A 25,966-nucleotide genomic window follows, 5' to 3' on the forward strand; every position below is an offset into this window, starting at 1 on the left:
GTTTTTGTCTTCAAACTCTCATGGATCTACTGTCGTCGACCTATCATATATTATTTTTGTGGCATTGAAATGCCTTTCTTTGTTTTGTACTATACTTTAGGATCTTTGTATCCATCTTATCTTTGTACCTTGGTTTAATTTGAAGGAATGAAATCAAGTATTTGCACAAGAAAAATATAATTAACCTAGAAACATAATTAACCTGGAAAAAATATATTTACCTTGAATTTTTTTATTTGTAGTGTTAATCAACATAGGTTATAATATATTAATAAAGTTCCTTTAAACAATAATTAAAAATGGAAAATAGACTAATATAGAAACATTTATTTTCTTGGAAACCGTAAAATAAAAAGTAATAATCATTTAACTAAAAAAAATCAGTAGAAAACATGGGGCACCGTACCATGAAGGCATAAAGCCATGAATCAATTGTGGGCACCATGATAGCATAAAGCCATGAACCAAATTGTTCCATCTCCACTACAAATTACATAACAAACTTCAAAATTTAAGCTAGAGCACGTATTCTCCTACTCATACATCTACGTTCGGCTCTGACCTTAACCACCGTCATATCTCCGCCAATACCACCACCACCACAACTGCCGTCCCCATCACAACATTTATATTTAGAAATTTGAAAAAAAACGTTAGTGTTGAATTTTTTGAAACTAACTTTTCTATAGGTAAATAGTGAATAAGAGACTTATGTGCCTTCAAAGTTGTCACTTTAAAAAAAAAAAAAAAAAAAAAAAAAAAAAAAAAAAAAAAAAAAAAAAAAATTGTCACTTTAAAATTTCTCTCATTGACAGGAATTTATGGCCATGTATAAGAAATGTGAACGTGGATGATCGATAACGATCAAATAATACTTCTTTTGTTTATTTGACAGGAAATTAAATCTATACTTTTTGTTTGTTTTTTTTAACGGCAAAAAAATTGTTTTTGTCTTTGATTTTGTTCATGGTTTGAATGATAATTTGATTTAAATAAAAAATAAATTTAACGAACAAATTATTCTATCAATTATATACAAACATATTAAACAAATATAAAAAAGCAAAACAGAATTATGTTTGCCATTTTCTTCAGACGACAATGTTACTCTTCTTTTGTATCATCAAATACTTGTCGTCTTCTTGAGCAAAAATTTATCGCTCTTTCTTAAAGGCAAAGTTAAAGCAAGACCTATGACACTATGAGGTCTAGTGCCCCCAACCTTTTTTTTCCTTTGAATAATTAGTGTTAGTTCATTTGTTCAAAAAAAAAAAAAATAGTGTTAGTTCATATATATGCTGGTCTATGTACACTTATAATTAATGTTATTGATCAACTCCAACAGGATTTGACAAGGCCAGGTCTACCATACATTAGTTCAAACTTTTAGCTTTTTCTTTTACCCAACTTTTTAAAAGTTAATACATATGAATATAGATGCATTTTTCTGTAAAATAAACAAGAGAAGTATGCTTTGATTGTTATCGATCGCCCACGTTCACATTTCTTATACATGGCCAACAATGCATATACTTGAATTGAACAACTCTGAAGACCATATCATGTCGATGAGAGAAAATTTAAACTAAGATCTCAAGGAAAGAAAGCACTAAATAGTAGAACCCAGCTCGTTGAACAAAAAAATAAAATAAAATAGAACCAAGCTCTAAATAGAGACATAGAGTTTGGCTTTGGAATTTTATGGTTCAAAAAAAAAAAATTTAGAAGCTAAGAAAATGTTCTATGAAAAAAAACATGGACGGATCTTCTTATTTTTTTAGGTTAGAGCATATGAATATACAAAAATATATGGGCTAGAGGCATTTAATATTTCGTGGGATTATATTGCCGGAAAATGCTTAATGTGTAAGTTATTCTAAGATGGGATTACCAATTTCACATTACCAATCAAAGAAAATTTTCCTCCTTAAAAAATGTACATCATAATGTTAAAAAAATATTAAGTTAATGTTGATGGACAAAATTAAAAGTAGTGAGATAAGCACATTAATTCTTTACGCATTTTAGCAAAAAAATGGACCACCCAACTGTTCAATTTCAACCATTCCAATCCATGTCTAATGGTAGATGTGACCATCGGCTAAAATATCTTATGTTATTCACATGAACACGAATTATATAAATTAGTACACGTCAATTACAATAGTAGTAGTAGACAACCATCTGTCTTCCAATTCACTTAGACAAGGTTTCTTTCCTCGATAAGATAAAATGAATTCACATCGTGTTCTCGCATAACTAGATACCAACATACACAAACCAAAAATCTTCATCTTCCTCCACAAAAAAAAAATGGACATTAAAGAAAATGACGAGTCTCGAGTTATAACACCAACCGAACTTCAACCTCATGATTCAGTTTCTGCAAGAACAGGTAAATCCTTCAGTAATCATATAATCATAATCATTAGTAATTAATCATTTAGTGGTAAATAATTAAGTTGTGTTTTCTTGAATAATAAAGGAACGTTATGGACGGCGGTGACACATATAATAACAGGAGTGATAGGAGCTGGAGTGTTGTCGTTGGCTTGGGCCACGGCGAAGCTCGGCTGGATCGCTGGTCCAGCCGCTCTTATAGCCTTCGCCGGAGTTACACTTCTCTCTGCTTTTCTTCTTTCGGATTGCTACCGTTTCCCTGATCCTGACAACGGTCCCCTCCGACTTAATTCTTACTCTCAAGCCGTTAAATTGTATTTAGGTCAACTTCAAAACTCATATTTTAGTTCATTCCAATGGAAAATGACTAATTACTAATACTTTTGTTTTAGTAATAATTTAATTTATTTAGATGGGTAATTTGATTTGCAGGGAAGAAGAATGAGATCGTATGTGGGGTCGTTGTATACATTTCCCTATTTGGTTGTGGTATTGCTTATACCATAGTTACAGCGACATGCATTAGGTAAATAATATGTGTAAAAATATTTAGACCGTTGTTTTATTCTTAGGAATTTTGAATTTGCAATATATTGATATGTAGAGTTTTTTCCATTTCATTACAGAGCAATTATGAAATCGAATTGTTATCATAGAGAAGGACACAATGCAACATGTTCTTTTGGAGACAACAACAACTACTTCATGCTTTTGTTTGGTTTGACTCAGATCTTTATGTCACAAATACCTAATTTCCACAACATGCTATGGCTCTCTCTTGTTGCCGCGATTATGTCTTTTACTTACTCATTCATTGGCATGGGCCTCGCCCTTGGCAAAATCATAGGTATATATAGATAAATCATCTCACATAATTAGAATTATATTCTTTGTTGCTTTTGATATTGGGTCAAGTTCACTTATTATCAATTGATTTTGAGATCAAAGACCAATAAATATTTTTGTTTTTGAAATGAAGAAAAACGAAAAATTGAGGGAAGTGTAAGGGGAAGTCCAGCAGAAAACAGAGGTGCAAAAGTATGGTTAGCGTTCCAAGCTCTTGGGAACATTGCCTTTTCATATCCTTTCTCAATCATACTTCTTGAGATTCAGGTAAATAATTTACATTCATGCATAATGACGCTAAGTAATATTAATTAACACATTAATTACTCTCAACTCGTAAGAGATCAAGAAACCTTTTTTTACGTGGATTGAATGAAAATTAAGGACAGGACACATTGAGATCACCACCAGCAGAGAAGGAAACGATGAAGAAAGCCTCGACGGTTGCGGTATTCATCCAAACGTTCTTCTTCTTCTGTTGCGGATGTTTTGGGTACGCAGCCTTTGGGGATTTAACCCCGGGGAATCTCTTGACCGGTTCCGGCTTCTATGAGCCATTCTGGCTCGTCGATTTCGCCAACGCTTGCATTGTTCTTCATCTAGTTGGTGGATATCAGGTATCTTAAAAAACCCCTTGCCCATCTAAGTTCTAACCAACATGCTCGTTGATGTCTATGTTTTCGTTTACATGTGTATTCACATTTTAGAAACCAAACTACTATTCTAGTATTATAGACAAAACATTTTTGGTTAATATATGTGATTTTAACGTTTGCGTTTACAATTCACAAAAAAAAAATTGTTTAAAATACCAAAATCGGTTTGAGTTGATATATAACATGTTCAAAAGCAAACAAACAATCGAGAGTCAAATTCTTCCATACATTTCTAACATATAGAATGGCATTTTAGGTATACAGTCAACCGATCTTCGCGGCTGTGGAGAGATGGTTAACCATGAAATACCCACAAAACAAGTTCATTGCCAGCTTCTACGGATTCAAACTGCCATTGTTACGAGGAGGAACGTTGAGACTGAATCCAATGAGGATGTGTCTAAGAACGATGTATGTGTTGATCACAACGGGAGTGGCAGTGATGTTTCCCTACTTTAATGAAGTCTTAGGAGTATTGGGGGCAATTGGATTTTGGCCTTTGGCAGTGTATTTTCCTGTGGAGATGTGTATATTGCAGAAGAAGATCCCAAGTTGGACGCGACCATGGCTTCTTCTTAGAGGTTTTAGCTTTGTTTGCTTGCTTGTCTGTCTATTGTCTCTTGTAGGATCTATTTATGGACTTGTAGGAGCAAAATTCGGATGATTAGCCAATTATTGACTGTGTGATGAAGCTTCCTACTCTAGTTGGTAAATAAATGTTAAGAGTAGATAAACAAAATCTACAGCTTAAGAAAATGTTTCTGTAAATGATAAAGAAGGGTTCCTAAACACAAATTGTGGTAATGTAAAAAATTTATGATTTGGTTGTAATCTTAGTAAATAAAACATAAAAATGGTATTCTTATTTCTAAAATCTGGTACTTTAAATTTTTCCTTGAAACATGATTTTGCTCTTATTGAAAATTTGGGATAGTACTTCTATAATATGAAAAAAAAAATATGATTCAATGAACACACTTTTATCCTTTGCTCTGTTTTGGTAAGTTGATAGATTTCACCGTATTAAAGATCAATTTGGTTGACCATCAAGAGTCATATATGCACATATACATTTAGGTATTCCAGTTAGGGAGGCATCGTGCGTCCCAGTTGGCACAAGCCAGTATCGGAATATTCAGCATTGAATTGCCAGAAGCATAGTGCGGTGATATACGATTTTGGAGCGGTCGGGGATGGAAAAACGTCAAACACAAAGCCTTTAGAGAAGCGATCAGCAAGCTTAGACCGATGACGGATGACGGAGGAGTCCAGTTCCTATCGATTCTCCTAACACCGACGTAATCGATCCCGGTACGTTCACAGTTATCTTAGCTAGCTTTTTCCAATTATATAAACGTAATGACCATATAGATTCTTATTGGTAATTAACCAGTTGGATGATTATGCGATTTTGTATGATTTTACCAATCATATATTTCTATAAACACAATTTATATTTTGCAATTCCCCAACCTTGGTGACTAAAGCTAAATGAATGCTATCATTCTGCATGGTTTTATCACTTAATCATTTTTTTTTCCATTTTTGGTGATGAAATATCACATTTCTTAGCTTGCGAAACTAATCATTAAATACAGTGCAAGGTATAAAGAACCGGCCCACAAAGAAATTTAATTTCAGGTGTGCTAACATTAGCTAACTGGTTATGCACTTACGCTACCACTTTTTCTTGCTAAGACACAACATCAAGAATCAAGACATCTCCTTGAGATAGGCCGACTTTGATAAGCCGTTAAAATGTTAACTATACGTTCTTTTCAAATTTGCAGATTTTAATTCATATAAAAACTGCCTATGTACTTTTGAGCTAACTTTCTATTAAGCATCAAATTGTGAATTTAGAATAGAAGCATATGAAACAGAAACACAATGTGACGTCAAAATCCACAGAAGAATATGAAATACATAGATAGGATATCCAAGTCTATTAGTTGAATCGAAGAAGATGAGATCAAGAAAAGTAATCTCGTTTATTCAACTTAATTGTGTGTTACAACGGGATCTTCCTCTTATATTGTTTGTTACAACGGACATATTGCTATATGACGCATCAAGGCCCCAAAATTGTTTTCTACGGTAAGAGCATGATTATTGGTAGTATCTTAGAAATATCTCTTAGCAATATTTAAGTAATATATGTGTAAAAGTGATTGTTAAGAGATAGTATTTTTGAGTTAAGATTTTTGTGTGATTAATGGTAGGCTCTTAACATGTAGTTCTTAGAAAAAAAATTAACATAAAAATAAAATTTATAATTATAAAAAATTTAATAATAGTTGCAAATTAAAAAAAAATAAAACATACATGAGATACAATTTATAACATAAATAACAGAAAGCATAAATGTTTTATACTTGAAATCTAAAAATAATCGGGATATGTAAAATTAGGTGGGGAGTAATCGGATTAGGCGAGAAGTAATCGGATTAGACGGAGAGTAATCGGGTAACTGATTTCTTTAGAACAGAGCTCTTAGCTAAGGAACGTTTCTTAACATTAAAGCATAAAGTTGATTAAATTATATTGCATTAAATGTTAAGAAAAGCTTAAGATTTCTATAAGAACTTGCCTTTAATCATGCTTTAAGATAGTCAATTCGTGTTGTCGTTATAGAAAGAACATGTAGTCCTGTCAAAACAAAAAGTTTTAAATAAAATTTAATGTGTTTAAAATAATATAGTTCTTCGAGACGGATCGGTCTCTCCGAGATGAATCCACGTGATTATGAATGAAAAAATTTGGTAGGTAAGGTAATAAATTATTAACATTTATACTAATATTTTAAGCTTCTCGTGCATAATAACGTGGGAGTTTAATATATATGAATATAACTTATGCAGGTCCGGACCGGTCCCAGAGCATCATGTCACTTATGATCCCATCCACTTATCTTATAGATTATAAAATAGAAGGCTTGCATAGAAGAAGCATAACATGTACTACAATCTACAAACTTGAATAAAAAAAAAATTTCAAGGAGCTTTGAAGATCCATGGCGATGTCTCATGTCCAGCCCATGCTTCTCATCCTCGCATCACTCTTCTTCTTACCAACTTTGCTTAACGCCATCGATTTCGAATACTGCGCCAGTAAGTATTGATTTGTTAAGTTTTCAGTTTTCTGTTTGTTTAATTATATACAAGACATATTCTTATAAGGTTATAAATCAATTCAGTCATTCATATAGACCTCGATTTCATAGATTGTGGCTTGCTAATGTCTCTGTTTTTTTTTTAACAAACATATATTTGAACTGTTTGACATATAAATTGGATTTACTTGTGTGAGAAAGATATATAGATCCAAGTTTTTTTTTACCAACAGGGGACTTGTAAGTTATAACTTCCACAATTAATATATGCGACTTGTGCAGAAAATGGAAACGATTACGGTACCGTCACTCGCATTGAGGTCTCTCCGTCTGTTGGGTCTCACGGAAACCCAACCATCAATATAAATTTATTCGGTTCCGCAAGTACGTAATAATTTTTATATTCTTCCCAAGTTTCAACTCTATTTATTTTCTTTAGTTTCTAATATTTTCTTGATAAAATCTTTCATGTATACAGGCAAAAACATCTCCCCTGGAACCCTTGTGTACGTAGCCTTTAGATCTGGGGATTTTACTGGCCTTTTAAAAACTTACAATCTTTGTGATGTGAGTACATGTAACACTGAATCTGAGATTGAAGCTGGCACCAACTTTGAGTTAACTCTTTCCGACGTTCTTTATGTTGGTTTTGATGAGGTAACTATATTTAAACTCTTTGCATATAGAAAACAAAAGCATGAATGAATGTGAAATTTCCTTAATTTTAGGACCAATAATGTTTTCAAACCCAAACGGGACCATGTTTAAACATGAATAACCGTAATTGACCGGAAAAAAAAACCTAAAACCAATTACGGATAATCGTTGAACCAACAAAACCGGTTGACATTGGTATATTTATTTCTATATTTTTCAAGACTTGGCTTTATTCTTGTACATACAGTAAAACCTCTATAAATTAATACTCTATAAAATAATAATCTCTCTAAATTAATAAATTCTTTCGGTCCCGAGTTGGGACCAGTGTAAAATATGACATAAATCGATAAATTAATAAGATAATAATTTTTTTAAAAATCTCATATAAACATATGGTCCCATCTATCATAAATTAATAATTGTATAAACTTATCAATATATATATAATTAACTTAATATATATATGATATAAATTTATATATGTCCTATATGAATTACTATGATATATATTTAAAATATTATATGTAAAAAATTTAATGAATATGATTAGATTATTCGAAAAAAGTTTGTGTTGTTTTTTAAACTTAATAATTGCTTCTCTACTTGAAATTATTTTTTAAAAGATATTGCTTATAAAGATATTACGGTTGTGAAATTTTTTAGGAAATTACAAAATTAGTAAAGTCTCTCTATAAATTAATAATTTATCGATAAATTAATACCTCTCTAAATTAATAAAATTTTATGGTCCCAACATTATTAATTTATAGAGGTTTTACGGTATATCACATCTTCTATTTATATTTTAAAATATTTATACTTCGTTTTTCCCTAGTGTCATATCCTATACTATTATTTGGAGAGTACATTTTATAAGATATCCTTAACTAACCTTTATATTTGTAAGAATTTACTTAAAAATGCCATTAGAGATAAAATTTCAAAGAGTAAATTAATTCATCCCATTAAGGATAAACAAGTCAATTTATATAATTTAATTTAATTATAAAAACGAAAAATACATTATTATTATTATTTTTAAATGACCAATCAAAATGAATCTATAAGATTTGATATCTAACTTACCTTATTAATTTGTTATTAATCATTATATTTGACCTCTCATCTTTATATGATTCTATTATTGTGAAACAAATAAATCATTATATCATTCATATAATAATAAAAATAGATTTTTTTCCGCATATGCCATGATTTGAATTTTTAAAAAACGAATATAAATTATTCAATTTATGAAAAAAAACTTTAACGAGTTAAAAATTTAGACTTGGATAATATATTTCTTTTAAACAAAAATAAATTCAACAAAAATTCCGCCTGAATAACGGGTCAGAATTTTAGTAATTATATTCAATTTCATATATTTTTTAAAAATATATAGTTTTATATACTACGATAAAAATTTTAAATATTTTAATTTGGAATATTTAAAAATAGTTTTACTTGATATTTAAAAACAAATATCATCAATACTTAATAAATAAAAAAAAATTAAAAATTATACATACACTAATTTGGTTTTCTTTAAACAAATATATTTAAAAAATATTTATATTAGACGGTGGGTTAAATATAACGTATTATATGATGGAATGAGTTATGATACTTATAATTGAATATTTATATTTAAGTTCATACAATTATTTTTAAAAAATTCTTAATTTTATATTCTACAATAAAAAATAAAACAATATTTTATTTGGAAAATTTTAAAAATAGTTTTATATAATATTTTAAAGAATATTATAAATATTTAATAAATCAAAAGATAAAAGTTATAAATACTCTAATTTCATTTTTCAAAGCATAAATATTTAAAATATTTATAGCAAGCAGCAGGTTAAATGTAATGTATTATATGATAAAAAAAAGTTATGATCTTTATAACCGAAACCATAGTAAGATTATATGATGAGATGAGTTAAATAAGGTTTGACACCTCTAAATATTTAAAATTTTGATTCTATAAGTATATATGAAAATAATGAATGATGGATTGTGCACAAAATTTTTTCATTGGGATTCTAAAATAAAAATATAGGTACGCACATGTTGAATTTAATCTTATTATATACCAAAATATGTTTATTATATACGCAATTTTTTTTCACTTACTACTAGCATATATCAAATACATACGTTTTATTTTTAACCAAAAAAACGTAAAAAACCGTAAAAATTGAACTGTAACTAAACCGAATTACATACGATTTCTATTTGGTTTCACTTTCTACAAAACAAAAAAAAAACGATACTAAACCGAAATACCGTACCCCACCCCTAATATTTTCTCATCAAACAAAATAAAATAAAATAAAATTTCTTATATGTCATTGTATTTTGTAAAGAATTATTAAAATTGTACTATAAAACAAACAATAATCCAACTTTATATATATATATTTAAAAATTAAATTCATCCGTGCTGTTCCAGCACGGGTTATGATCTAGTTTTAAAATTTATACTTCTTATTTTTAACTTGGCAGGAAATCAAGTATTCGGTATCTTTGCGCCAAAAGACCTTAGAGGAGGAGGATCCAATAATAAAAATGTGTGTCGACTTCAAAGTACCTGCCCCAGCTCTTGCATTGGTCTCTATGTATTCAAGTTGGCAGATGAAAAAATGGTTCCAAGTCTTTGATTATATGAGTCTCTCTAGCAACTTGCATTTCCTTTTCCCTTTATATGTGATGTGTTGCCCAACAAATAAATTAAAATCTTGGCTTGGTTAGTATGAATCAGCATGTCTTTTCTTTGATTTACTATTAATCAAAAATAAAGTTTAACCCAACACGTCTTTGCTTTCCCGTATTGAATGCAAGCTTATCCATAATGAAATTTAGTAATTTACTTTGTGTTATATGCCTATTTTGATCCATTTCAAAGTAAGGTTTTGCTCTTTTAATATCTAAAAAACAAATATATACTTGCTTAAAAATTGAAGTTGTACCAAAATAAGATTTAAAACTCCAATATCATAAAATCCTTATATATGCTTACAAAAAAAAAAAAAAAAATCCTTATATAGAAGTTTAATATGGGCTAGTTCCATACTTTGGGCTAGACCCAACAAACACTAAGGCCTTGACTAGGCATGTACTCTTTTATTTCTCCCGCATGTTATTCGAAAGCCTTTATTAAAACTAACAATATAAATCAATGTTGATGAACTTTCATGAAGTTTTTTGCTTTCTAATTTTTCTCGTTTCCCAAACCTAGAAGGTTTATTGTTTCTTTTGTGAATCTTTTGAAATTAAAACCCTCAAGTGTTGGGGACACTACAAAAAGTTGAGACTCTTTTAATTGTTCACATTCCTTAATTCACAAGATTCTCTGTCTCCCACTTCCCTCTTTATTTTTCTTTCTTTTTTTGTTCTCTCTCATAAACTCTTTCGAATCACTTTTTCTGGCTTCTCCATCAGGAAGATTCCGATGAGAAACTCGCCGTCCAAAAACGGGTCGGCGGGAGGGCATTCTCGTACTTTCACCGACAGTATATGGTCTCCCTTTTTCAAGTCCGGTTTCGGAATATCTTCCAACAGATCCTACGCCCTAATCTCCCTCCTCATCCTCCTCATAGCCGGCGCGTTTATCTCCACGCGCCTCCTCCTCGATACCACCACCGTAAGTCCCTCAAAAACGACACACTACACTTGTCGTTTTAGCTGAATCTACTTCTTCGGTGTTTTGTGTCTTTATGGGTTTGAGTTTTGTGCCTTTTGTCACGTGAGGGAAGAATTTTCTATTATTGATCGGAAGAGTCTTTTGGTGGTTGGTGTTGTCGGCGAATCACGTAGAACACGACACGTGTGTTCTTGTGGGACCCCAGTACATGACTTTTCCAGTTCAATTAGCTGTCTCCCATGAGAAGAATTTCGGGTTTTAGGGGTTTTAGGAAAAGAAAATCCAAATTAAAGAATTCGGTTCGATTGGATTCATATATGTTTGGTTTAAGTTATATATTTTCTTTCGGTTTGAATCGGTTTAGTTTAAGTGAATTACGGTTTGGGTCGGTTTATTGCACAAATCTGCTCACTAGTCATATCGTTTTCACGGTCTAGGTTCTGATAGAGAAAGAAGCCGTGACGACGACGACTCAAACTCAAACTCAGACGATATCCCCAAAATACCCTCGACCAACCACGGTAATTACTCAAAGCCCTAAACCGGAGTTCACACTACACTGCTCCGCCAACGAAACCACCGCGTCATGTCCGAGTAACAAATACCCGACGACGGCGAGCTTCGGAGAAGATGACGATACAAACCATCCTCCGAACGCCACGTGTCCTGATTACTTCCGTTGGATCCACGAGGATCTCCGTCCATGGTCGAGTACGGGAATCACAAGGGAAGCATTGGAGCGAGCCAAAAAGACGGCGAATTTCCGGCTAGCGATCATCGACGGGAAAATTTACGTCGAGAAGTTTCAAGATGCGTTTCAGACGAGAGACGTGTTCACCATTTGGGGATTCTTACAGCTTTTAAGGAAGTACCCTGGGAAGATTCCAGATCTCGAGCTTATGTTTGACTGCGTTGACTGGCCGGTCGTTAAAGCTTCAGAATTTACCGGAGCTAATGCGCCGTCGCCTCCGCCGCTGTTTCGGTACTGCGGGAATGAGGAGACGCTTGATATCGTGTTTCCTGATTGGTCCTTCTGGGGATGGTAATAAACAAAGCACCCGTGATTTTTCAAGTTTTCTCAATTACACCCCAATAGTTTTGAATTGATCAGTTAAACCCAAGATTTGTGTTAATTTGTTGTAGGGCGGAGGTGAATATAAAGCCATGGGAGAGTTTGTTGAAGGAACTAAGAGAAGGGAATCAGAGGACTAAATGGATAAACAGAGAGCCTTATGCTTATTGGAAAGGTAATCCAATGGTCGCAGAGACACGACAAGATCTTATGAAATGTAATGTCTCTGAGGAACACGAGTGGAACGCTCGTTTATATGTTCAGGTAATAATGAACAATTTACGTTTTTGAGGGCCAAAATCATTGAAGAAAGCAACAGCTTTTTAACTTTTTAGTGTATTCTTGTAGGATTGGATCAAAGAATCAAATGAAGGCTACAAGCAATCAGATTTGGCAAGCCAATGCCATCACAGGTAATGTAATTTTTTTCTAGACATCTAATTAGATTTGGGTTATGCAAAGTTAAAATATGAAAGTCTAATAAAGGGTATGGGATTATGCAATGTTAATGAGCAGGTACAAGATATATATAGAAGGGTCTGCATGGTCAGTGAGCGAGAAGTACATTTTGGCGTGTGACTCTGTGACTCTGTTGGTGAAACCTCATTACTATGATTTCTTTACCCGAGGCTTGCTTCCGGCTCACCATTATTGGCCCGTTAGGGAGCACGATAAGTGCCGCTCCATCAAGTTCGCTGTTGATTGGGGAAACTCTCACATTCAAAAGGTACATTATTAGTCTATGATGAAAATCCACACCATTATAGGACTTGGTCTTCAATAGGTACATTGTTAATCTATGATGAAACGCAAATAACGACGCTTGAAACAAATGATCCTCTGTTGTCTAACCAGGCGCAGGATATTGGAAAGGCGGCTAGCGATTTCATCCAACACGAACTTAAGATGGACTATGTGTATGATTACATGTACCATCTCTTAACCGAATACTCAAAACTCCTCCGGTTTAAACCTGAGATTCCTCAGAATGCCGCGGAGATATGCTCGGAAACAATGGCGTGTCCGAGAAGCGGGAACGAGCGCAAGTTCATGACAGAATCATTTGTAAAGCACCCTGCAGAGTCTGGTCCCTGTGCCATGCCGCCTCCGTATGATCCGGCATTGCTTTATGGGGTTGTGAAGAGGAAACAGAGTACTAATATGAGAATCCTACAGTGGGAGATGAAGTACTGGAGCAAGCAGAATCAAACCGGCTCTTGAATTCTTTCATCTTCATTTCGGTTTTGGTTGTGTAGAGAAAATAAAATATATATACGTATAACCAATGTTGTTGTAGATTACTAGATTTATGTTTCAAGTTTAGGTTATTTCACACGAAACTCAAAATGAAAAAATCTCATATATTGTTCATTTTGTGAGCTGATGTCGTTTCTATGTATATAGAGACTAATAATAAAATATTTGGGTAATTAAATCGGTTTAACCAGTTCACTTGGTATCTAATTCTTGTGTTTGTATAATCTAATGCTTCGAATTTGCGACTTAAAACTCATTCTCTAGATATTTTCATGATAAGTCTTCTTTTTGTTTTAACAAGAGTCTATTATATGTCAAATGTCAAAAGAATAATGAGCTAAATACCTAAATCACCAGCATACAAAGATAATTTGAAATTAGTTTAAATTTGGTAACAGATAACGATCACCTTAGGAAAATATTAAGCTCAAGAGTTGTTAAGACTTAAGATTACGTTGGTTGGTTATGAAACTGATGGAGTGATGGTGTAACTTGATGGGTACTACTCACTGACACCACAAGTTGCTCTAACTTTGAGACTGATATACATTTCTTTTAGCTTGATACATTGCTTCTGATATAGGCCATAATCATTTAAAAGCTGTTTTTGCTGTCTTTCTCTCTAATTTTCACGTCACGGTAGGGTCCAAAATTTCACCTGTTTTATATTTCTAGTTGATCATAGAGTGATTTGCACGTTACTGTTCAGATTAGACCCACCCATCGCACTACAGTACTGTATAATTATAATAATATATAGAAAAAGCTTAAGCTATGAAATATATCCACACAAAACTAGATTGCCGTCAGAATAACAACTAAATTATGATAAATCTTAAAGTCGAATGCACACTGAACAATGAAATTATTAATATCCTTGGACTATATATGAAAATCTACTTGCTCGTGCGCATCTTTTGTTATTACTACTTCATTTGCTTTTAACAATTTCTTAATGATTGCTTCACCAATTTCGAATCTAATCCAAATCTCAAACTAGGCTATAGTTATCCTGGGATCTTTCTATTATCTTACCTTGTACTATATCATACGATGCATTACGTGTTACCTGGTAAACTTTACCATATATGAATTGATTGATCATAATCACCGCAAAAAACAAATAGTGTTTGTATTCTTGGCGGTTTTAGTTTTCGCTAATCAGACCACAGTAATTCAGTCACGTGCTTTTCCGTTGGTATCATGTGTCTGTCACGGTTCAACCTTCATGTGCAAGAAGAATAAAAAAAAGTGGGAGAACAAAGGAAAAAAAAAAAGGAATTTGGTCAGATCTCGCAGCCTTTTTATCTTCAAGGTTCAGAGTCTTCACATGCATCACGTAGTGCGTGAGAATTAATACCTGATCCACACACACTCTGGATCCACCTGTACAACACCCTCACTGTTTTGTCCTTATAATTTCAAATCAAGATAATGCACATGTTTATAGCAGTTAATGCAGCCCAAAATCAATAAATGTTTTTCTAAAACTATGTTTGAGGAAGTTATAAAAGGATCAACATTATATTAGTTCTGAAATATTTATATTTGGAAAAGAAAAATAGTTTTCCTTCAATACATTATTATCCCATATCCTTTGCTCTCTTACTTTAATTTTGCTCATATTATTGTTGTTCTTCATTTGCTTCGTGTACCAATAATTTTTTCATTTTAATAAAATAACCTTTATAAAAATAAATACACTGTTTTGTTCTATTTTCCAGGATCTTTTTCAGTAGAATTAACTTTTTCTCCACATCCTGACAAAAAAATATACAGAATGTCTTGCTTTGATCAAAAAAAATTCCACAATTATTTACAAAGTGGAAAGAATTCTTCATTTGTTATTTATCCTAAATTTAATATATTTTCAGAATATTAATTTATGTCGTTACTTACCTCCGTCATTCATGGCGGCAATAAAGAAGTATACCAATGTTACCGGTTTGAGTTTATCGATTGGGTTCAATTGGTTAAAACTAAAATTTATCCACTAAAAAAAAAACAAATATTTTCACTAAACTCAAACAATTTAATCATATATAGTAAAAATTAAATCGAATTTAAAAATGAAAAAAGTAACGTATTTTGAAAATTCAATAGTTGATTTTTCTGGTTAAGTATGGTTACGGTTTACGTAGACCAGTACAGTTAGAACCGGCTAAAGAACCCAAATGAAAATCCGTCTCCGTTATCTATGCAGTATAAATAAAACCAACCACTTCGTCTGCTTCATTTCTTCACAAGTCGTAACCGTTCAAATTCTCTCTTTCTCTCTCAATTTTTTTAGTTTCCTACTAAAGCTTAGTAATCGAAAATGCGTGAGATTCTTCACATTCAAGGTGGTCAATGTGGAAACCAGATCGGAGCTAAGTTCTGGGAAGTAGTTTGCGCCGAGCACGGGATCGATTCGACGGGAAGATACCAAGGAGAGAACGATTTGCAACTCGAACGAGTCAATGTCTACTACAACGAAGCAAGTTGCGGAAGATTCGTCCCACGCGCCGTCCTCATGGATCTGGAGCCTGGTACTATGGATAGTGTCAGATCCGGTCCGTACGGTCAGATCTTCCGTCCTGATAACTTCATCTTTGGTCAATCCGGTGCCGGTAACAATTGGGCTAAAGGACATTACACTGAAGGTGCTGAACTTATCGATTCCGTTCTCGATGTTGTTCGTAAGGAAGCTGAGAATTGTGACTGCTTACAAGGTTAGAAATTGTGGAATGATTAGCTGGATTTGGTCATAGTTAAGATTGATGTGAATTGTGATTTAGATTTGTGTGTGTTGATGTGAATGATTGTTCAGGATTCCAAGTATGTCACTCATTGGGAGGAGGAACTGGATCTGGAATGGGAACTTTGTTGATATCAAAGATTAGGGAAGAGTATCCAGATAGGATGATGCTGACGTTTTCGGTGTTTCCATCTCCGAAAGTGTCAGACACTGTTGTTGAGCCTTACAATGCAACTCTCTCTGTTCATCAGCTTGTGGAGAATGCAGATGAGTGTATGGTTCTTGACAATGAAGCTCTTTATGATATTTGCTTCAGAACTCTTAAGCTCACCACTCCTAGCTTTGGAGACTTGAATCATCTCATCTCTGCAACCATGAGTGGTGTCACTTGCTGTCTCCGTTTCCCGGGTCAGCTTAACTCTGACCTGCGTAAGCTTGCAGTGAACTTAATCCCATTCCCTCGTCTCCACTTCTTCATGGTTGGGTTTGCACCGCTCACATCTCGTGGATCACAGCAATACAGAGCCTTAACTGTTCCTGAGCTCACCCAACAGATGTGGGATGCCAAGAACATGATGTGTGCAGCTGATCCGCGTCACGGCAGGTACTTGACAGCCTCAGCCATGTTTAGAGGCAAAATGAGCACCAAAGAAGTTGACGAACAGATGATCAACGTTCAGAACAAGAACTCATCTTACTTTGTGGAATGGATCCCGAACAACGTGAAATCAACCGTGTGTGACATTCCACCAACGGGTCTGAAAATGGCTTCGACTTTCATCGGGAACTCGACTTCGATCCAGGAGATGTTTAGGCGTGTGAGCGAACAGTTCACAGCGATGTTCAGAAGAAAAGCTTTCTTGCATTGGTACACAGGTGAAGGAATGGACGAGATGGAGTTCACAGAGGCAGAGAGCAACATGAACGATTTGGTATCAGAGTACCAACAGTACCAAGACGCAACCGCTGATGAGGAAGAAGGGTATGAGTATGAAGAAGACCAAGTGGAAGTGCAGGAGGAGCAATAACAACAGCTTCTCTCTTTTTCTTAAGATCTTTTTTTTTTTTGCTCGTTTGTGTGAGTTAGTGTCTTCTTATTTCTCATGTTGATGGCTTGGTTTATTTTTTTCTTTTCTGGTTATGGTTTTCGTGTATTGACATTTGGCTATGTGTGATGGTGCTTTTAGGTTTAAGGCTTAGGAAAATATATGTTTATATGTCTTTTCATGTGATTGGATTTGAGATATTGTTTGTTAGGTTTTTCCCCCTAAACGTTATTCCATCTGTTTGCTATACCATATTGTATTAAAACTCTCTAGTACAGTATTTGGTATATTTGAAGTTTAAGTTATGTTGTTAATGTTAGGATTTTAATCATAGGTCCCCTCAAATCTCATTGACGGGGGTTACTACAGTTTCTGACAGTCTGCCGATTGAACGTTCGCTAACAATTTGAGTTTCGGAACTGTTGTGTTGAAGCATAAAAATCGGATATATATATATATATTGGTTTTTTTTTTTTGATGTAAAAAAATTAATTGAAACGAGAGAAAGTAGATAATAAAGAATCTTCAAAAATATAGAAAAAAGTTAAGAGATAATTACTCCATATATAAAAATATGTTAAGAGATAATTACTCCCTAACAACCCCCGGGGCCCAATCCCCTCCCTCATGCGTGTATAATATTGACGAGAGAAAGAAGAAACGATAGTTTCAGGTGGAAAAAGATGTTAGGACGGCTTTTGTTAATTATCAGCTCAATGCATGTTGCGTATGCTATCTCGACACAATTTGTGAAGAAAAGAGCCAAACGTCGTCGTGGTCAGAGAATTGGAGGTGAAGACAAGATCAGTGCATTGCCGGACGATTTGTTGGTGCATATATTGTTGTTTCTCCACACGAAAGATGTAGTGGCCACTATGATTTTGTCAAAACGATGGCGGTATATTTGGACGATGGTACCAAGACTTGGGTATGGGTACCGAAAGATCAATGGTGATACTCACAAAGTATTTATTGGCGGTTTATTTGGTCGTTTACTTGGCCGTTTATTTGACAAAAGTGAGCAGCAACAACGGTGTTTATGGCGGTTTATTGACAAATCATTACAACTCCACAAGGCACCTGTATTAGAAGAATTAATGATAGAACTCGGTCCTTCAAGAGGTCATGTTGATGTGGAAAAGTGGATTGCAAATGCTGTTGATCGTAGGGTGCGCGAGCTAGGGTTGAAAATCGCGTGGTCTGCGGGACCTGCCAGTTTGTCTAAGAGCCTTTACACATGTGATACGCTTGTTAGACTATATTTGTCCGGCAAGATTCTTATGGATGTTCCTTCTCGGGTTTGCCTCCCATCACTTAAAAGTATTGTCCTTTACTCTGTGGTGTATAAAGATGAAGATTCTCTTGTTAGGCTTTTATCGAATTGTCCTATTCTCAAAATTTTGTGGGTAAAACGACATCACCACGACAATGTGAGAAATTTCAATATAACAGTCCCATCTTTGGAACGCTTGGTATATGATAATATTGATTATTTTGGAGTGCACAACGAAGGAATAGAAGGATCTTTGGTTATAGATTCCCTAGCTTTAAAGCAAATCTTCTACAGAGATTATTCGGGAGATTCTTGCTCGATTGAGAACAAGACTTGTTTTGATAAAGCAGCTATCGACTTTTTTAGTTACCCTGATGACAAGTTTATGAGATCTATTTCCTCAGTCACGAATCTCGAACTAGATTTGAGTGTTGCAACGGTGTGTAGCACTATTTCAACATCATTCTTTTTCTTATTGTTAATTATGATTATTTTAGTAGCGCTTATCTATGTGTTCTTGCCTTCATTAATGTAGGCTGCATGGTGTAACGCTATTAACTTCTCCCAGCTTATTGAGTGTACTGTAACACTTTTAGCTGAGTTAGACTGGTTGGAATCACTAATGGGATTGCTACAAAATTCTCCTATTCTTGAAGTTCTTTTCATCGACCAGGTTTGTAGTTTCTTTCATGTTAGTTTTTATGGACTAATTGAAAGTAAGTGTTTACTTTAAATCCTCTTGTTGTTGCTTCACAGACATTCATTCGATTTGAAGAGGATTTCTCACTTTCATGGAACGAACCAAGTTTTGTTCCCGGATGTTTCGCAGCCCATCTCAAGATCTTTGAATGGAAAGGATATATAGGACGACACAAAGAGAAAGAAGCCATAAAATATATCTTTGCCAACTCCAATTGTTTAGAGAGAGTTCAAGTTTCTATGGAATCAACATGCAAGCTTAAAGATAGAGAGAAGATGATGAAAGAGTTAGAATCTATGTCTAGGGTTTCCACGTCATCCCAACTACTTTTCTCCACTCAATTGGAATTTCCGAGCTTTTTAAATGAAATAGATTGAATGACTAATCTATATCATGGATCATTTATTATTTTACTAGGTTATAACCCCCGCTATGCAGGAGTTTACTTTTATTAAAACTAGGTTATTTAGCCGCGATACTCGCGGCTTGTTGCATACTACGTTATATGTTTGCTATTTCTTTTCTTTAGTTTTTTTTACTTGAATTTAAAATTTAAAGAAAAATAAATGAATGACAGTAAATTCAAATTTGATTTTTTCTATAAAATTTGAATTGTATTCATCTATATACAATGATATTTATGTTTTTTTTTAAAAAATGATTAAGAGTATATTACTTCTTTTAATCAATACAATATTTGATTAAAAGTCATCTCCTCTTCACAGCCTCTTACAAAATTGACAAAAATGTAATATTGAAACACCATTAGTCGGATTATAAAAGAAATTGTTATGAGAAAAAAAAGAAAGAAAAGAAATTGTTATAAAATTTATCAATATTATAAAATTTGGAATATGATGGTTAGTGATATGTGTATATTACTATTTCTAAAAGATAACATATTTACGTTTTACAACTATTCAATTTTAACAATTATGTTTAAATGTCATTTATGAGTAAGTTAATTGTATGTATATCATAAAAGTTATGTTACATTTCAAAGAATTCATTGTGTAGAATTCATTTTGTATTAATTGTATTTAAAGTATTGTTGTAATTTAGTGTGAGCATTAACAACATAATGATAATTATTAGTATGAAGGTTACAAAATATGAGAAAATACATAAAATATAATTATAATATATTATAGAAAAATCTTAAATTATTATATGCTAATGATGTGGATGATATTTGTTTCAATATAAATATGATTGTAATTTTTTTTAAAGACTCTTAAGATTTGATATCTTGCATTTGCTCATATTTTAGTGTTGTTTTTTATTTTACTATTATTTATGTATGTAAACATCAATAAACATATGTTATCTATTACTTTTACAAAATAAATTGTTGATATAAACTCACAGATAATTTGTTTGTTTGTTGATATAAATTCCCACATAATAGTTCAAATTCATATTATTTTGCAAGTGGCAAACTAAATTTATTTTTTCTTATAAAAATTATATGAACTTCATTCTAATTAAAATCATTAAAGATCCAAGGATAACTTCTATATTTGTTTTAAAAAATTTTCACTCTTCAATTTAAATTATAGGGCTAGATTTTATACTAATTGTTTTATCTTTATATGATTTAATAAAATGATTTTTTTTTTTCATTTTAATTATTTTTTTTTGTATATTTCACTCTATTTAAGTATGAGTGTTAGGTTTTTAATCTTAAGAACCAAATGTTTTTAAACGAAATTCTTTTTACTTTGAAAAATACTTAAACCTCAAATTTTAAATAAAATAAAAGTATAACGATTTTTATATAATTATCTATTGGATCACAAAAAGTAAATATAATAATACATATATTAAAAATAAACTACAATATTTATTCGAGATAAGAAAAAGGTAAGAAATATATATTAATAAATGTATTACAAACAAAAAAAAAAGTTACATGAATATATTAGAAAATAATAAAACATCTAAAGTAGATAATGGAAATGGATTTTTTCAACTTCATTATCTTGTTGTGGTATGATTGGAATTGTTATATTTAACTCTCCATCACCAATAAACCTGAAAATTTTGTTATAACCATCAAAACTTTTAGTATACATATGTGAATTTAAACTTAAAAATATGAAAATTAAAGAATAAATAATTATATTTTAGTATAGCTTTAGAAATATACAAAAATGAATACAATGTTAGATATATATAATACATTCTAAAATATATTTAGAATAGAATTCTTGATTTTTAATCCATATAACAACATAAAAATAGACACATAAATATAGTAGAAAAAGTTGAGAAAATGATTACTTATATGATGATTATCTAAAATAGACAATGAAGATGCATCTTTCAAAAAAAAAAAAAAAACTAATGTAAGAACACAAAACAAAAAAATATTTAAGATTTGAGCTATAGGGGAAGGGTGAGAGGATGAGAGGATGAGAGAATGAGAAATGAGTATTTATAGGATGAAAAGTTAGATAAGTTACAATTTAAATAAATAAATTATGGGAGTTACAATTCCAATTTATTGTGTGTTGAATAAAATTGAGAGGAAAAATATAATTAATATATAATTTTAATGATCTCTGTTTTTATATTAAAGTGTGAGTTAAATGTGTTTTATTTATGATTTAGTTAAAAATAAAAAAAATTTAAGTTACATTTCTAAATGGACCAATAAGAAGAGAGTGAAACCCTACAATCTGTAATTAAAGAGAAGACTGAGAAGATTGAAGAACTTAATGCGACAATTTTGGAGCTTCGTGGTGATTTGGAGAGGCAAAACTTGGAGATATCATCAATTAATACAGAAGATGAGAAGATTTCGATTGAGCTTGGATTACAGAAAAGGATTGATGAAATGGAAACAATAGTTTATCGTCAACGCATCGTCATCAGGGGATTGACAGGATTGCTTGTATGTGTCGTATCAGCCATTGTCTTTTGTATTGTTAATTTGTTAGTGATGTTTGAATTTTATTTGGCTTGTTAGTAATGCTTTTTGTTAGTGTTGTTTGAATTTTGCCAATTGACCAATAATAACTCAGCCGAGTAAACGTAGATAACTCAGCCGTACAAAAGTAATTTACTCAGGCGTTAAATGTATATAAACTCAGCCGTGACATCAAAAATTACTCATAAGTCCACCGTGTTGCTGGAATAACTCGGCTAAAAGTAAATAACTCAGCCGTTAAATGTATAAAAACTCAGCCGTGACATCAAAAATTACTCATAAGTCCGCCGTGTCGCTGGAATAACTCGGCTAAACCACGAATTCATCTGTGTTAAGTCAGCCATATCGCTAGAATAACTTGATATAAATTCAGTAACATAGATTCATTAACATATCAATAACATAGATTCAAAAAAAAAAAAAAAAAAAAACAAATAGAATGGATATCTCCATTCTTAGTCTGATTCCGACCCCGACAACTCGGTCGGCTTAAAGCCCAGTTTGTCCCAGTTGATCCCCGTCACGTTGAATGCCACCTTCTCCTCGTAAGCCTTCCTTGCCTGCTCCTTCACGATATGGAACTCCTCCTCCACGTTAAATCCGTCCTTCAAACTCATCATCTTCCTTAGGAGATCCAGTTTCGCATTCTCCTCACGTAACGTGAGATCCAAAGCGTGGGCTTCCTCCGTCTCTTTCATGTTGTGTTTGATGAGAGAGATGATGCCTTCGAAACGTTCTTTCTGCTCTTGCATCTCCACTGCATGCCTCCTGCTGCGAGAACCGTCTTCAAAACGCGTCCTCTTGCTGCTAGACCCTGATGCATCCATGATCGACAAGAGGAAAGACAAGAGAGATTATATAGATTAGTTGCTAATAATCAAGAAGAGAAAAGACGAGAGAGAATTGTTTTACAAGAATTATATTTAGAAGAGATATATATAGGGAAAATAGGTATATGGGTATCTAGGTATAATGATAACTTGAGTGGGTAGTTATTCGAGGTGGGGAGTTATCCGAGGTGGGGAGTTATACAACATTTGTATAACTCGACAATAATAAACTCCTAATAAACCATAACTCAGCCGTGTTGTTAGATTATCTCACCCAAACAACGAATTAATAAACATCAATCCAGACGCATCACACAAACCTAAAACATTATCAACCCCATACATAATCATCACGAGAACTCAAAAGCATAAATAGTTAGTACAAAAGACAATCACATGTTCGAAACACTAATATTTTACATATCATCATAATGTATCATTGGACATCAAAAGCAGCGAGCAGGTCAGGTGCCTCATCATAGATCTCTGTTGCCATCTTAACCCGTATAGCCTGAATATTTTCATCACAGATGCCAACGAAACTTACACCAAGCGCTAGACATTCGATAAATTTCAACGCGTACACGCCACAGTCTCCAACTTGGACGTTCTGAGGGACCCTCGATTTATTCCTCCTTCTGAATGAAAACTGCTCGAACCTAGGTGAATAGATTTCAGGAGGAATTATTTCATTCATCATCTGAGGAATCATCCTCGTAAACGGCCTACAAGCCTCCAGCACAGATAATTCACTTTCCTTGGTATGATGCCCCACGATGCTTGTTGGGGTCGGATTCCACCCGCGTTAAGATCTAGCCAAAACACGACACCTCGTGATCTACCACCAGAACGGCTCGGGGAACTATGACTAGGCCAGTTCGGGATCACTCGCCGAACTGGCTCGGTAAACGACGATCAAATCGGCTCGGGATCAATCACCGAATCGGCTCGGGTTAGGACATGATTAAACCGGTTCGGGTCATCCTGCTTTAGCTCGGAAACGAGACCCAGAGTATCCTTACCCGAGCTGAATTCTCCCTTCGTCCCGAGCCGATTTGGCAAAATCACCCGAGGCAAAGAACCAAGTCACCCGAGGCAAAAAGGACTTTGTGGTCAATACACTGAGAGTATGAGATTGCTGTTTGTTTGAAAACAAAAGCTCTCTTCGCATGTGATCCAATCATCTCTTCCATTCCTATTTCCAGAACTGTAATCGACGGTGACACTTCTTTATCAACAATCTGCACCTCCATCTCCATTTCATTTACTTTCACAGAATACGGTTTTGCTTTCATCCATTCTTCAACACTAGATGAACTATCTGTGATACTGTTTAGAACAAACGCTTGAAAACAATCTAAGCAGCCTTTGTTCTCTGAACACAACTCGTGTCTATCTTGATTTAACAATGTTATCTCCAAATTCGCATAAGGAGCTCTACACCATTGATCCCTTTCTACGACAAAATCTCTGTCACAATTCAGTTCTTGTTGCTGCTTCTCCATTCCAACTAACAAAATATGATCACATGCTGCCACATTGTTGGTCCAGAACAAACACAGATACTCTTTATTTGCTTTCCGTTGCCACATTGCAGTTTGCTTTCCTCTGACTTCAAAACCAGATTTGAAATCTCTTGGTGCTACTCTATGTTTGAACTTGAATCTCCTCGACTTGTAAAACGTTTTCTTTCGTCCCGTTGTCAACACTGTTTCTCCCAGTGGAATCATATCAGAACATGTGAATTTCCAGAACCTGAAAACGCTACCAGAGTGAAAGGCATCACAATCAATTCCACAATATATTTGGGATTGAGTTTCTTCCAAAACTGCAGATGAGAAATCCTCAAGAGCATAGACTGATTCATCGTTACATAGCGAATTCATCTTTTTCACAATCATCTTGGCGTGAATCAAATCAGATTTCAAATTGCAACTCTGTGTCCATAACGTCACTCCATTTACTTTCACAAATTCTGGTTCTTCTTTTATCAGAACCAGCTCTAGATTCGATGATTCCAAGTAGTCGTTGCTCTCTGTACACAACTCAAGTCTCTCTTGATTCGATGATGCTATTTCACCTGCTTCTAATTTGAATTCCATTGCAGTCCGTGCTGGACTATCCTTCCCATTCAACAACAACAAATCACTAAATGTCTCAATCATTCTCATACTCTTGGAGAAAGTTAGTGCGTGCAGTTTCCTGAAGCCACTCTTATACTTAAACATCCATGATTTAAACCCTTTCCTTTTCTTCTTAATTCCTAGTCTTTCTTTATAGTGAGACATTTTATCGAACAGCTGGTGTGCAGAGCAAATCTTGGTGTTACTTATCAAATTTTGACTCCTCTCAACATCACCTTCAACCTCAAAGCTTTTATTAACGTTCTTTTGAACCCATTCTTGCTCTAGATTCTCATTCTCATTCATCACTACATACTCTAGAGTTTCCAACTTTGAATTTTCTTTCCTAAGTTCAATATTCCTCAAACTCTCAGAATCTGAAATTGGTACCTGAAATTGTGGAAGTGATTCTCCTTCCAAGATCGTTTCATATACCAAATTTTCATGATTCTCCAAATTTGGCTTCTCCTCTTGAGCTGTAGACAACAAACTCACCGTACAATGCTCAATTGATTCACCAATAGGGGGTTGGTCTTCATCACCATCAATCATGAGAATCCCTGTATTCTTGTGTTTGATATGATGATCTGGAGTTTCTGGCTGTTCGCAAAACACACATAACCCCTTCAACCTTCTCTCGTTAATGTCTTCCAACGAGATTCTCCGATGAAGCTTG

The 25,966-nt window shown here is 33.5% G+C and overlaps 5 protein-coding genes across 6 annotated transcripts; all 5 read left to right on the forward strand.

The window, feature by feature from the left end:
* Positions 1-1,978: 1,978 nt before the first annotated feature.
* Positions 1,979-4,767, forward strand: LOC9308142 (probable amino acid permease 7). Of its 2 annotated transcripts, XM_021023713.1 has the most exons (7): positions 1,985-2,395; positions 2,486-2,722; positions 2,833-2,926; positions 3,027-3,247; positions 3,380-3,513; positions 3,636-3,863; positions 4,159-4,767. In XM_021023713.1, the coding sequence occupies exons 1-7, from the start codon at positions 2,314-2,316 to the stop codon at positions 4,564-4,566; spliced, it is 1,404 nt and encodes a 467-aa protein (XP_020879372.1). In that variant the 5' UTR covers positions 1,985-2,313; the 3' UTR covers positions 4,567-4,767. The 2 variants fall into 2 exon arrangements, with proteins under 2 accessions (XP_020879373.1, XP_020879372.1); XM_021023714.1 differs by lacking the exon at positions 4,159-4,767 and having other exon boundaries at positions 1,979-2,395; positions 3,631-3,724.
* A 1,916-nt stretch (positions 4,768-6,683) lies between these two features.
* LOC9308143 lies at positions 6,684-10,484 on the forward strand. Its single transcript, XM_002872028.2, has 4 exons — positions 6,684-7,012; positions 7,297-7,398; positions 7,493-7,671; positions 10,183-10,484. The coding sequence occupies exons 1-4, from the start codon at positions 6,916-6,918 to the stop codon at positions 10,426-10,428; spliced, it is 624 nt and encodes a 207-aa protein (XP_002872074.1). The 5' UTR covers positions 6,684-6,915; the 3' UTR covers positions 10,429-10,484.
* Positions 10,485-10,804: 320 nt separating this feature from the next.
* LOC9308144 (O-glucosyltransferase rumi homolog) lies at positions 10,805-13,822 on the forward strand. Its single transcript, XM_002872029.2, has 6 exons — positions 10,805-11,320; positions 11,758-12,362; positions 12,464-12,656; positions 12,741-12,805; positions 12,909-13,119; positions 13,248-13,822. The coding sequence occupies exons 1-6, from the start codon at positions 11,129-11,131 to the stop codon at positions 13,611-13,613; spliced, it is 1,632 nt and encodes a 543-aa protein (XP_002872075.1). The 5' UTR covers positions 10,805-11,128; the 3' UTR covers positions 13,614-13,822.
* A 2,051-nt stretch (positions 13,823-15,873) lies between these two features.
* On the forward strand, positions 15,874-17,709 carry LOC9308145 (tubulin beta-8 chain). Its single transcript, XM_021023715.1, has 2 exons — positions 15,874-16,360; positions 16,459-17,709. The coding sequence occupies exons 1-2, from the start codon at positions 15,967-15,969 to the stop codon at positions 17,412-17,414; spliced, it is 1,350 nt and encodes a 449-aa protein (XP_020879374.1). The 5' UTR covers positions 15,874-15,966; the 3' UTR covers positions 17,415-17,709.
* A 411-nt stretch (positions 17,710-18,120) lies between these two features.
* Positions 18,121-19,782, forward strand: LOC9308146 (putative FBD-associated F-box protein At1g05080). The gene is made up of 3 exons (XM_021020231.1): positions 18,121-19,144; positions 19,241-19,378; positions 19,462-19,782. Exons 1-3 carry the CDS (start codon positions 18,149-18,151, stop codon positions 19,780-19,782), a joined length of 1,455 nt encoding a protein of 484 aa, XP_020875890.1. The 5' UTR covers positions 18,121-18,148.
* Positions 19,783-25,966: the final 6,184 nt, after the last annotated feature.

The sequence above is a fragment of the Arabidopsis lyrata genome (assembly GCF_000004255.2).
Source record: "Arabidopsis lyrata subsp. lyrata unplaced genomic scaffold ARALYscaffold_6, whole genome shotgun sequence".
In the NCBI taxonomy this organism is placed as follows: Eukaryota; Viridiplantae; Streptophyta; class Magnoliopsida; order Brassicales; family Brassicaceae; genus Arabidopsis; species Arabidopsis lyrata.